Source organism: Cryptotermes secundus, unplaced genomic scaffold, assembly GCF_002891405.2.
Source record: "Cryptotermes secundus unplaced genomic scaffold, Csec_1.0 scaffold873, whole genome shotgun sequence".
Taxonomy (NCBI): Eukaryota; Metazoa; Arthropoda; class Insecta; order Blattodea; family Kalotermitidae; genus Cryptotermes; species Cryptotermes secundus.
Window position 1 is genome coordinate 2,932,528 of NW_019739229.1, and position 12,587 is coordinate 2,945,114.

Here is a 12,587-nt window from a genome sequence, read left to right on the forward strand (position 1 = left end):
CGATATGTTACAGCAGTTATATCAACATGGTTTAAAACCACATGATAGTCACTGTATTTCTATCATCTAAATCTGGGATCCATAATTCACTAAGAGAAAACTGATTATCTGTTTTGTGTACCACCAAGACTTGAAATGTAGGTCAAGAATGTGCACAATAACCAGCCTACTTGAGCAGAATTGTGTCCAGAAATGGAAAATAATGTTAACTTAAAATGTGTGCTGTAAATTTTCATATGATACAAAGTAAAATGCATAGCAGTATAAGTGTACATCCCATTATTTAGTTTCATCAACAACCATATTAATGGTCAGACTACAGCCACTTTACATGCACAATTTTTAAGGAAACCAACTCCTGACTTTTTTTTTAATTCCGGAACATTTCTGTAAATCTAGAATACTGAGCCCATACTTACATACTCACTCATGGAGTTGAGCCCTTCTTGAGGAGCCGTCAATTCTGCATCTACTCAAGAATTTCCTAGCATTTTATGGAACCCGAAGGTTCATTACCATGTTCAAAAGAGTCCTCCACTGGTCCCTATCCTGAGCCAGATCAATCCAATCCACACCATCCCATTCTATCTCTCTAAGTTCCATTTTAATATTGTCCACCCACCTATGCCTTGGTCTTCCCAGTGGTCTCTTTCCTTCTGGCTTTCCCACCAATATCCTATACACACTCCTCGTCTCCCCCATTCATGCTACATGCCCTCCCACCTCATTCTCGCTGACTTGATCATTCTAATTATACTTGCAGAATAGTACAAGTTATGAAGCTCCTCATTATGCAGTTTTCTCCAACCTCCTGTCACTTCATCTCTCTTTGGTCCAAATATTCTCCTCAACACCCTAAGTCCAAGGCTTTTTGAACATTTTCGTAACAAGCTTATTTTTTATGGTGAGGACTTTTTAGCCCCACACCCAACCCCCAAGCTGGAGGACCACCCCTTGTCGGCTGTCCACGACTGCTTATTCAATATATTCGCAGCTTCCCTCCATGCCTAGAGGGCATCTCCTCCATCCGCAACCTGAGGACGCGCCATGCTGTGGTGACAAGGGACCCACCTAACATGGTACTGAGTCCATACTGTTATCAGTAAGTGTCATTCCACCTCCACTCACATAGGTCACTATTAATTTCAACTGCAGAACAATGCTGTGTCTTGATAACAGAGACTATTTCCCTCAAAGATCAACTTCTAGTACCTCAAATGTAGGTTACAGGTTTCAATATGCAATGAATGTCATCATCAAACCTCTTCTGCATATGCATCTGCATAGAGACAAATACAATCACAGAGCATAGTATAGCATAGCAGACCATACCACTGTAATGCAGTATACTGGGCTGCCAGATATCACTCAACTACCAACTACACTACAGAGAACAGCATATTGTCACATGTATGCAAGAATATAGATGGGGTTTCGATTGAAGAATGGCTTTCTTACTGATCACTTCAACATACGATTCATGACTACACTTAAATACAGTGCAACTGCTAATCCCCACACTTTACAAATCACTACAACACACATCAAGTCTTTTCAGTCTGCTATGTCTTGACCAGTCACTTGCTGGTAATGGCTGCTAACAGTGGAGATTCTTCAGCTTCCATGCTCACTTCGTTGTCTGCTGGTTCTCAACTGTACCAACTAAGTCTTCACTTCACAGACTTCCTTCCAACTAACTTCTAAACTTGTCTCAGTTACAATGTGTCAACACAGACAACGTAGAAAACACAAATTCAAACAGTCCTGTACAGTTTTGCATGAACTCACTGCCAAGGAAACCTGTCTGTTTCATGGTCACTACCCAGTAACAGGTCTACACACTACAAAATAATATAAATATTCCTACCAGCTTAGATGATCATAAGAAAGTTGCCAAACTTACTTGACACATGTAAACACAAATACAGTAACCTTTGTTAATCTGGTTTCAGTTAACGTGGATCTCAGACAATCTGGGTCAAAATTTGAAAAATGCTGTTTGGAGTTGAGTATATACTTTAAAAGATGCATGGTATTTAGGAACATATTTGAGACACTATGCTAGAAGCTGGAAGGACATGGGTTCAAGTCCCAATGAGATTACTGAATTTTTTTTTTCAATTTACTTAATCATTTCAGCTGAAACATGGCCCTGGGGTCAACTCAGACTCTAACTGAAATGAGTACCAGGAAGATTCCTGGGGGGTAAACGACAGCAAGTGCGTAAGGCTGACGTTACTGCCATCTGTGAGTCGACTGTCCAGAAGATGTGGGAGCCTCGACCTATCACACAGCTATGGGCCTTCATGGCCTGTTACAGGGTCAGTTTTACCCTTTTATGAGTCACTTGTCTGGTAAGACAAACTTACAGTTTCTTCAAGTCTGCAATATTATGTTCAAAAACAAGTACAGTCAACTCTCGATTATCCGGGGGCGGATTAACCGGTTTGCGGCTTAACCGGGGCTNCTTCTATCGATGAAAAAATGTATTTTCTTTTTATAGTTTTTAAATGGTCAAATTCTTTTATGTTTTCATCATCATAACTTATATTATTAAATTTTCCTTTTATTTGTTATTTTTTTTGTCTTTTGTCTTTTAGGGTACCTTTTGCTTCACTAATCTGGATTACTGCTTTATCTGGATGACCTCCTCGCCAACTGCTCCAGACTGGCAAACGTTTACTGTATTATAATATTATAATTATTTAACTGCAGACTCTGTTCACACCCAGCACCACAGACGCAAAACTAGAATCTGACATCATCAACACAAGATGCACAAAACTGCAAAATGAGCAATTTAATAATTTTAATAATTTCAGTCAATTTTACACCTACGGACATTTGTGTACACTATGTGTGTACTCTGCAGTAAACACAAAAGCCTACAGTACAATGAGTGTTATAGAACATGAGCTTGTAAAAGCAATGTTCATACTAATCTCACCTTTCTGTCGAATTAATGATTTATGCTGTAGACAACGTACCTGGAGCATGACGTTCAAGCATTCAAGATATGCTGTCTCACTCTCGATAATACTGGCAATGATGCATCGATACATTGTCATCCTCTCTGCTTCTGCCTTACTGCCTACATCCTGGAATAAAATAAACTTGTAACACACACAACAGTGGAAACACCCATTACTTCAACTGGCATAACTGATCTGTACCCAAGCATCCAAACTTAGTACAAAGATTCATGGAGGAGTTCACTTCACGTGTTTTCCAGTTTTACAAACGTGTTCTCTGAAATTTGCATTCTTCTTTGCCTTCATTGTAGGAACAAATCAATATTTTTATTAATTTTGTCTTATCCATCTTTTGTTGTACTGTAGTGGGAAAAATGAATGCTTAAAAGTCATCACATATTAGACTACTGCAGACAAAACCAATTAAGTCTGGACTAATATTCAATAGTAAAATGATGTGCAGAACTGTTCAAGTGTCAATGTACCACTGATACCACATCCCATTTGTATTCCTACAAGCCCACAAGACATACAGAGGTTGGACAAAATAATGGAAACACTACAGACACTCTATACATTTCTTCACTAATACAGTGCCAGACCATCTATTTCCTATAGTACAGCTGCAATCCTTCTAGGAATGATCTTGTACAAGTTTCGAGTAGTATCTAGCAGACTTTTATACCATTCTTCTTGAAGAACGTCGTCAAGTGGCTTTAGAGATGTTGGAAGTGGGAATCTGTTCCTCACTGGGGTCTCCAAAACTGGCCAGAGTGGTTCGGTGATGTTCAACTCTAGTGACTGTGCTGGCCAGGTAAGATGTTGGAAGTTCACCTTCATGCTCTTCAAACCATTACTGAACAGTTCCAGCTGTGCAAATGGGTGCAATGTTGTTCACACGGGGTATCCCTTATATCCTCAATCTACTGAGATCTCCAATGAAGGGATGGATAGCACCAGAATTCCAAGGGTGATGTAGTAACCCAAGTTTTATCTCAGCCTCAGTTCAAATTACTGTTAAAGCTCACTGCTGCTACTGTGCCTTCACTGTCAGATGAGGCTGCTTCATCACAATAACACTCCAGCATGAGTTCCTGTTCAACATCTGTTCCAATTCTCAAAATGCATGCCATTATAATAAGGAGAAAATTAAATTATCTTAAGAATAATATACCACTCATACTTAAGTAAAACAAGACAATATCTGTGGTCCAAACTACTGACGGTGGTCTACTCTTTCCTGTACGACCAACACAGGTGTCAAGGTAGGTGAATTTCATTTGTTTATTATGGTCATGTGACAGCAACTATGCAACAGGTTCAGGTTTGAAATGGATTTATTTAACACCAGTTCCTCTTATTACACCTGCTTACAAATAATCACAAATGTTCACTGCTTGTTAGACCATTTTTGTCTGGTTCACCTGCCATGCTGTCACTACAGACCTTGCTGCTAGGTTGCAGGCTTAGGCTGCAAGAACAGTGACTAGTGTAGTACACTTCTTTATATCGCACTGCTGCACTCACCAGCATCTCAACTGTTGTGGCTTGTGGGGATTTATGTTTTCTTCAACTAGCAAATGAACGTTTCTCCAATATTTCTGCAGTCCCCACATTCCAAACTTCAACAAAAATCCTTTTCTTTTTCAACAGGTTGGGTTTCTACCCTTCCCACCTATAACATCAACAGCCTGTTGTGCATAAACTGGGCTGACATGAATGGATTCCTTCAGGTCTTTGAATTTAAATGTTATGAAGCCATTTTACTATTAAATGTTTCAGAAAACTGCTAAACATTTGAAAGTAATTTACATTCCAACAAGGCGTTTGAAGGGTACATAGCAGCTATGACAAAAAAGGTGAAGTCATTTCCCTGGTGATACACTAAACAGGGCCTTCGATGTAACATTGCTTTGATGATTCATAAAAGAAATCAATAATTGATTTTAAATAAATTAGTTAGCATAAATGTTCCTTACCATATACACCGACTTATATAAAATTTTGAGTTTAATTTTTATTAAATTGATTAAAATAATTAAAACTGCAATGAACACAGTTACCTAACACACCACACAGGGCTCCAGGTGGTGATATTTCTTTTTCAAAAGTAATCTTGATACAAGATCTTTTTGACATGACTGATTCAATTTAGTGCTCTTCATAATTTCCATTAGTACAAATAAAGACTAAACATATATTGCTGTTATCACCAAAATGTAGGGCAAAATCAAGACCTAAGACAGGTAACACAAGTTTTGAAAATGTGGCACAGTTCAGATATTTGGGAACAACTATAACAAATCAAAACCTGATTCAGGAGGAAATAAAGTGGAGGCTGAACTTGGGTAATGCTTGCTACCATTCAGTCCAAAACCTTTTGCCTTTACGTTCGCTGTCTAAAAACATAAAAAATTAGAATATACAAAACTATAATTTTGCCTGTGGCTCTGTATGGGCGTGAAACTTGGTCTCTGATATTAAGAGAGAAACACAGACTGAGGGTGTTTGAGAACAAGGTGTTGAGGAGAACATTTGAACTCAAAAGAGATGAAGTGAAAGGAAGTTGGAGAAGAACTGCATAATGAGGCGCTTCATTACTTGTACTCTTCTCCAGTATAATTAGAATAATCAAGTCGAGGAGGATGAGATGGGCAGGCCATGTAGCACGAATGGGGGACGAGGATAAGAAGGAGAAGAAGAATGCATATAGGATATTGGTGGGAAAGCCAGAAGGAAAGGGACCACTTGGAAGACCAAGGCGTAGGTGGGTGGACAATATTAAAATGGATCTTTGAAAGATAGGGTGGGGTGGTATGGATTGGATTACTCTGGCTCAGGATAGGGACCAGTGGTGGGCTCCTGTGAGCACAGTAATGAACCTGTGGGCTCCATAAAATGCTGGGAAGTTCTTGAGTAGTGGCACAACTGGCGGCTTCTCAAGAAGAGCTAAGCTCCATGTGTGAGTGAGTGAGTGACCAATAAAGACTATGTTAATTTTGTGAGATATAACCTTAAAGATATACATACTCATCATGTTTGTAACTGTCAACACATGCTGAAAAAAGTATATGTAAAAATTTGTAGATATGTTTATGTCCTCTTTCATTAAAAAATTTACATGTTACAACTGGACAGTATTTGAGTCATCACTAGCAAATGAAAGGCCAATACAGACTTTCTGAGCAAAAACCAGGTTGTTCCAAGTACTGAATTTCAGGACCTCATGGAAGTAACTACAATGCCATTTAATTTATAGAGGAGCCAGACATTTTGAAAGAACATATCGTCTCCACCCTCAGGGTCAAAGAATGAGCCAAATATGCAACAAGAAGAGGCAGCCAGCAAGCTCCAAACTACATAATGCTACAACCTTGAAGGCTGTACTCTTGACGTTGTAGAATCTTACTTTTCTTTGTCTAATATTAACATTCAATTTCATAGCATTACATTAGTCTGTGCTATTGATGCATTCCTATTAGAGACTAGTACAGTCACCATGCTGGTATTAATGATAGTAGGAAATTAAACTAGAAAGGTGGAACATTCTACAGCAACATGCCTTCATGGAAAAATTTCATGAAAATACATCAACCGGTATTATACCGTAAGTCTGCATTTCATTTAAATGAGAAAAGTAAGTTAAAAGTAAATAAAAAGGACATGTGGACAACATTTTCTGGTCAAGAAAACCGAAATTAATGGCCATGGGGACTCTTTTGCGCTGACTACGCAACACCCTCTATCCACAAAGTTGGCAATAACTTTGCCGACAAGCGGCAGTCGCTCAGTCGGTATATTTCACTTGTGGACTAAAACCACAGAGTTTGTTTTGTTTCTGTCTGTGGGCAAAATCTGTAGAGGAACTGAATTTCCTACCTGTGCATGTACCTTCCTGGCTGGGGCAGGGGTAGATACAGCTGCAGACTCCAGGGACGTACTGCTACCAGCGAAAAATGGAACTGAACCTCCTCCAACATCTGAACCTCCTGTTGATACATCATCGGTCTCCATGGAGATAGTGCGTAATAATGGTGGAACTTCAGTTTCATCTTCTGATTCCATTGAACTACTTCGTCCTTCAGCTCCTGCCCGTTGCCTAACAAAGCCAGGGAAATACACAAGAATATGAGCATTTGGTAAACAACTGTCTAGCAATTTCCACATTTCCTAAGAAACTGATTAAAAAAAAAATTCTCAGGTAGGTAACAGACAGGAAAACAAAAAACTGTGAACTCAATGGTAAGAATGATGTAACTTGCATCTGCTACACTTTCATTGAACTTACCTTCCTATTCTGACTTCACAAATACATGAACCTATACTTTAGTTTTCCCTATGTTTTCTTCTAGGCAAACTTCTTAACTAGGATTTAGGAGAGCTTTTGTGTTCTCCTTTAGGTTCCTCTTTATGGCATTTATGTATTTACCAATACATTAAGACAATCAGCACAGGCCAGACACTGATATGTTCTACTCAATTCTAACCCCTCATTGACTTCCCAAATAGGGCACTCTAAAGCAAATTTGAAAAGCAGTGGAGACAAAGCATCTCCTAATTTAAGACCATTCTGAATAAGAAAAACCAAAGACAAATGTCTGCTTATACAAAACATACTACAGTGTTCATTTAAATCTATTTCAATTAGCGAATCAAGTTTCACTGTTACACAAAAATTAATAATATACTTCTACAACACTGTCACATGTTAGTACCTAGACATGGGGTTTCAATTGATAATTGGGTTTACCTAATGTCTGTAACTCGTTAACTACAAATGGTTATTACAGTCTCACTAATTTACACACTATACAAATTACTACAACTACAGCACACACAAAATCTTCTGTTTGATATCCTGTTATCACTACAGCCTGCTGGGGTATGAACTTGGGAGAAGAGAAGTGGGTCGAGTTCTGGAGATGGTAGTTGAAGGTGATTAACAAGATATGGCAAAGAAAGGAATTAGACTGTAAATGAAGACTTCACGTATGATTTGAAGTAACAGTGATGCTATTATACATCCATTGCCTGGATACGACTAGTGAAGACTGAGAATCCTAGTGCATGTGCAATGGTGAACTGGAAAGTGTGGAGAAGAGTGACAGTGCTGCATTGCCTGTAGTCCCAAGGCGTCAATGTATAAGGTGCAACAAATCCAATCATCCAATCCAAACCCCCATCTTATAAGTCACCCTTACATGTGACAATAATTAAACCAGATGGTAACTTTTGTTAATAACATGGGATACCTCAGAAACCTTCCACTGCTGAACACAGCACACAGACTACATTGACAAAGTGAACAGAATTCTGTTATGTGCAAAAACTGGAATCAGACAAGACACCATTTATTCACCTGCTTGGTCCTAACACTGTTCAGATGCTACATCATTCTGTTATGCTTCAGTAACAAAATGGATAACCAACAATTCTGATCTTGCATACAAATATACTGAAAATGAGTGCAAGGGGGCTGTGCACTGCAGTCGAAAAATTTAAATCACAGCTCTGTCAAGAGTAGGAAAACATATGAATTTATAAACATAACATTTTGTTCCACTTCATGAAACCAACTGTTTCTAAAACGATTTTATAATAGCAAAAAATGACCATAAAATTCAACCATGCAATTTATTTGACATATTTTTATCATAAAAATTTGGTACAAATAATTTGAAATATACATAAACGTTTCTTTGATAGTCATGCCAGTATTAGCTAAATGTTCCACTTACACCCAAACCACCAGCCCCATACCATGAGGGATCAAACCCCATTCTCATTTGATAAAGGTTAATGATCTCACTTCTCATAACCTACTTTCCCTTGGGTAAACCTCTCATTTGTGCCACAATTAAGATCGCTTGGAGAACAACCTCCTCACCCCCTACATCTTCACAGTGTGGTACAAAAAAGATGGATAAATGATCTGGTTTATTAGAATCTGATTATTGTATATGATTGTTATTATTGTCAGTAGCACTGCTACACTCGATGGTCTTCCAAGGAAGATTATTATTCAATAATTATTTATTTTACATTACATAACATGCACTTCTTTTGGCTTGTTTTGGACTTCATCCATCGTCTGGTATGTAAAAGACAAAAGACCACGACATTTCGGGGACTGGATCTGTCTCCGTCTTCAGGTGGGTAGGGAAGGATAAACCTATTCAGTTGGGCCCATTAGAAAGAGCTAGTCTCAATCACTGGGTCCAGATAATGGATGACGTCCAAAACAAGCCAAAAGAAGTACAGTATACACCATCGTCAGAATCCTTTCAAGTCAATTACATAACATGTCTTATATTTTTATCAGTTATAAGTGAGATATAGTCAGTACACTACCAAGCTGTACAACATAAAACAACAATCTAATCTAACTGCTGTGCTCCATTTATGCAAATCTAAGAATGAATACCCATTCAACTGTTTATTAAAAATCACTACATGTTTTGACCATCCAACTGGTCATCATCAGGTGATACAATACTTACAAGTGTTTTTTGTGTAGACGGAACATGGCAATTAGATAAGTTTAATCACACAACGGAATGCACTCTATAAAGATTAAAACAACATACTTGATGAAGTAGTCGATGTTGACATAGTTGGACTGCTTGCTAGAACTGCTAAGACTGCCAGGAGAATGAGGCTGAAGTTCAGACTGAGAACGACACAGAGGACTACTACTTGGGAGTGTCATCATGGTTGGTGCAGATGAATCAGTTGTATCTGTTGTACCAGAGCTGCCACTTGTCATTGTACCGTTGCCTCCAGCAGTTCCATCTGTACCAACAATTTATTACCATTCACTATGCCACACATGCACAAGTAAAACATGGGGGAAATTATATGAGATCTGCATCCAGAATAAACAGCCATGGTGAATAACATTTGGCCCCAAAAAAGAAAAAGTAATAAGGAACAAAAAATTACATACTGAGAAAATTCATAATTACTACTATTCCCTTAATATTACCCAGGTGATTACATCATGAGACAGCACATGAAGTGTGCAAGTGTCAAGAAGCTACATGTAAATGGAAGGATAATATTAAAATGCACCTTAGAGAAATACAGGGCGTTCAAAAGGAAGAATTCCAGAATTCCATAGCTTAATATTTCAGTAAATCTGACACATGTGATCATGATGTCTATATCCGAGTATGCAAGAACTCTCCAGGTTGTATCCTCACCTGTCCAGCACAATGCTGATGTTACAGGGATTATCCTTATTATTAAAGCACCCATCAATAATGCAACAATATTTTTAAAATATATAAAAGACATTTAAAATATGTTTCTGACTAAAACTGCCACTTTAATACTTTACGATGTTGTTAAAATGTCATTAAGACACTAAAAGTGATCATCAGATTATTAAAATGTCTCTACTTTTACACATGTTTCGTCTCATTTTACAATATGTTTCGGCGGCACATGGGCCATCATTAGGCTTCCCCCCCCCCTCAAGGAGACCACTGCACTGTTCACTTATCTATCGTCATTGTTTAGTTTTTATCTCTCGACTAGAACGCTGTCATTGTACTCTTTTGCGGACACTGTAGTTTCTGCATGTTGTGTATCTCCTGTATATGTGTTACTAGTGTGGTCTTCCTGTATACAGGAAGAAGTACTAGCAATGATAAGAATAATGAATATTTAAGTATGAACAGCATACTACACTTGTACACAATTAATTTTCACTTTGGACTCTTGTACTCTGGCATACCAGAGGCTGTTCTACATTATATTAAGTGTCAAATATACTACAATGTCCACACAAACTGATCCAGAGATTCTTTAATTATGCTGTAAAACCTGCACAGATTATTTACAATCAAATGAGGCACAAGAATGATATGGAATGTAAATTCAAAACAGTTCAGAATGAAACAGTTGTTGATCACTTTCAATGTCACCTCAGCATTCACACTGTGAATCTAATGAAAACCAGTCAGGCATATTACTTTTTGAGGCACATGCTTGGCATAAAGTCAACAAACTCCAAAAACTAAATATTCCAGCTGTAATGTTTCTAACTGAATTAAAATTTAGAAACAGTAGGATACACTGATGCTATCTCAAATCAGTTTGTGATTTTTTGCCACCATGTAGTGTTATTGAGGACCATCCTTCCATGGTAACAATACAACATTACTCAAACACAGACTGTACCTTCCCAACTGTCACATTCTGCCAAAACAGTACTGAGTCATTGCATTAACTGTGCAAGTAGTGACTTCTGAGATGTGAGGCCATGTAGTATTGTAGGTAGGGTACCAACATTCCAGAGGAACCTGCTGCCTCCATCTTCTGTGTATAAGGCTCATCAAACATTCAGTAAACAGTAGTGCAAGATGTAATGAAAAATATACAGCTTTTAATTTAAATTAATATGAATTCTAATTAAAAGAATATGGACAATTTTTGTATACCTTAATGTTAACAGCGCTTTACTTCCGCAATATTCAAAAATCAAATTTAATTTTTTAACCTTTAAAGTCAGAAGTGAAACCCCTAATAGTTCTATACAGCCTCCCAGACTGGCGAGGCTGTACTCGGGATACTGGCTAGAGGGATTATATAATTTTTAACAAAGGCCGCACCATAGCTCAGGCAGTTAGTTGCTGGCTTCCCACTGTGGCGGCCTGGGTTCAAGCCAGGGTCTGGTCATGTGGGATTTGTGGTGGACAAAGTGGTGCTGATGCAGGTTTTCTCCAAATACTTCGGTTGCCCCCGCCAATCTTCATTACACCAATTACTCCACAATCACCATCATCTGGGGCTGGTACAATAGGCCAATAGTGGCCACAGTACCAAGTGGACTTAGTCTCACCCCACTAAGAATAACAATAGTGTTTAGCTTGAGGATAAAAATAACAACAAATAAAATGATTCAACTGAAGATCACAGTGGCCATGTGGTCTAAGGCATGAACTGTCTTCACTCACTCAAATGTTAGGATTGTGGGTTCAAATCACTCAAGGCATGGATGTTTGTGCATGCATTTATTCTGTTTGTGTTGTCCTGTGTGCAGGCAGTGGCCTTGCTGGGGGCTGAGCACTTGCCCAAGGAGTCCTACCATCTGTGTAAAACAAAAAATATCATGAAACTGAAAAAGAGGCCAGGGCCAAAGGGCTGTAAAGGCATTGATGAATAAATGAAAATGATTCAATTTTCAATTTTGGCATGGATCCACTGGAATTAAACTGTCTGTAGCATCTGACTGATTCTCAGCACTAAATGAAACTGAAAGTTGATCGTAAATGGTAACTAGGAAAGAATTTTGAAAGTAACTGTCATGACCTACTTCAGCAAATGAGAATAAGAAAAATCACTTTATAAACCTATAAGAATCAGTAATCTGGCTGAAATTAAAACACAGCACCTCCCAGATAAGAGTATACTCCCCTAAAGTGTTACTGCTACAACCTACTCATTCATCTCAAATATCTCACTGTTGCAATAAACATGACTTCCAAATGTATTGTGACGTGGATGATGCAACGAGAAGTAGGGGTCATGTGAAATTATTTGTCGCGTGACATACACCTAACACTTGACAGTATTCTAAATCAAATACATTCTGGCAAAACAACTACAATA

The 12,587-nt window shown here is 38.2% G+C and overlaps 1 protein-coding gene across 1 annotated transcript in view; it reads right to left on the reverse strand.

The window, feature by feature from the left end:
* LOC111871816 (active breakpoint cluster region-related protein) overlaps positions 1–12,587 on the reverse strand; it is a 32,183-nt gene that overhangs the window by 18,396 nt on the left and 1,200 nt on the right. The window contains exons 2-4 of the mRNA XM_023865181.2: positions 9,560–9,764; positions 6,852–7,071; positions 2,988–3,098 (exon numbers count right to left, since the gene is read on the reverse strand). Coding sequence (XP_023720949.1) covers positions 2,988–3,098; positions 6,852–7,071; positions 9,560–9,764 — 536 coding nt within the window. The remainder of the gene's footprint in view (positions 1–2,987; positions 3,099–6,851; positions 7,072–9,559; positions 9,765–12,587) is intronic.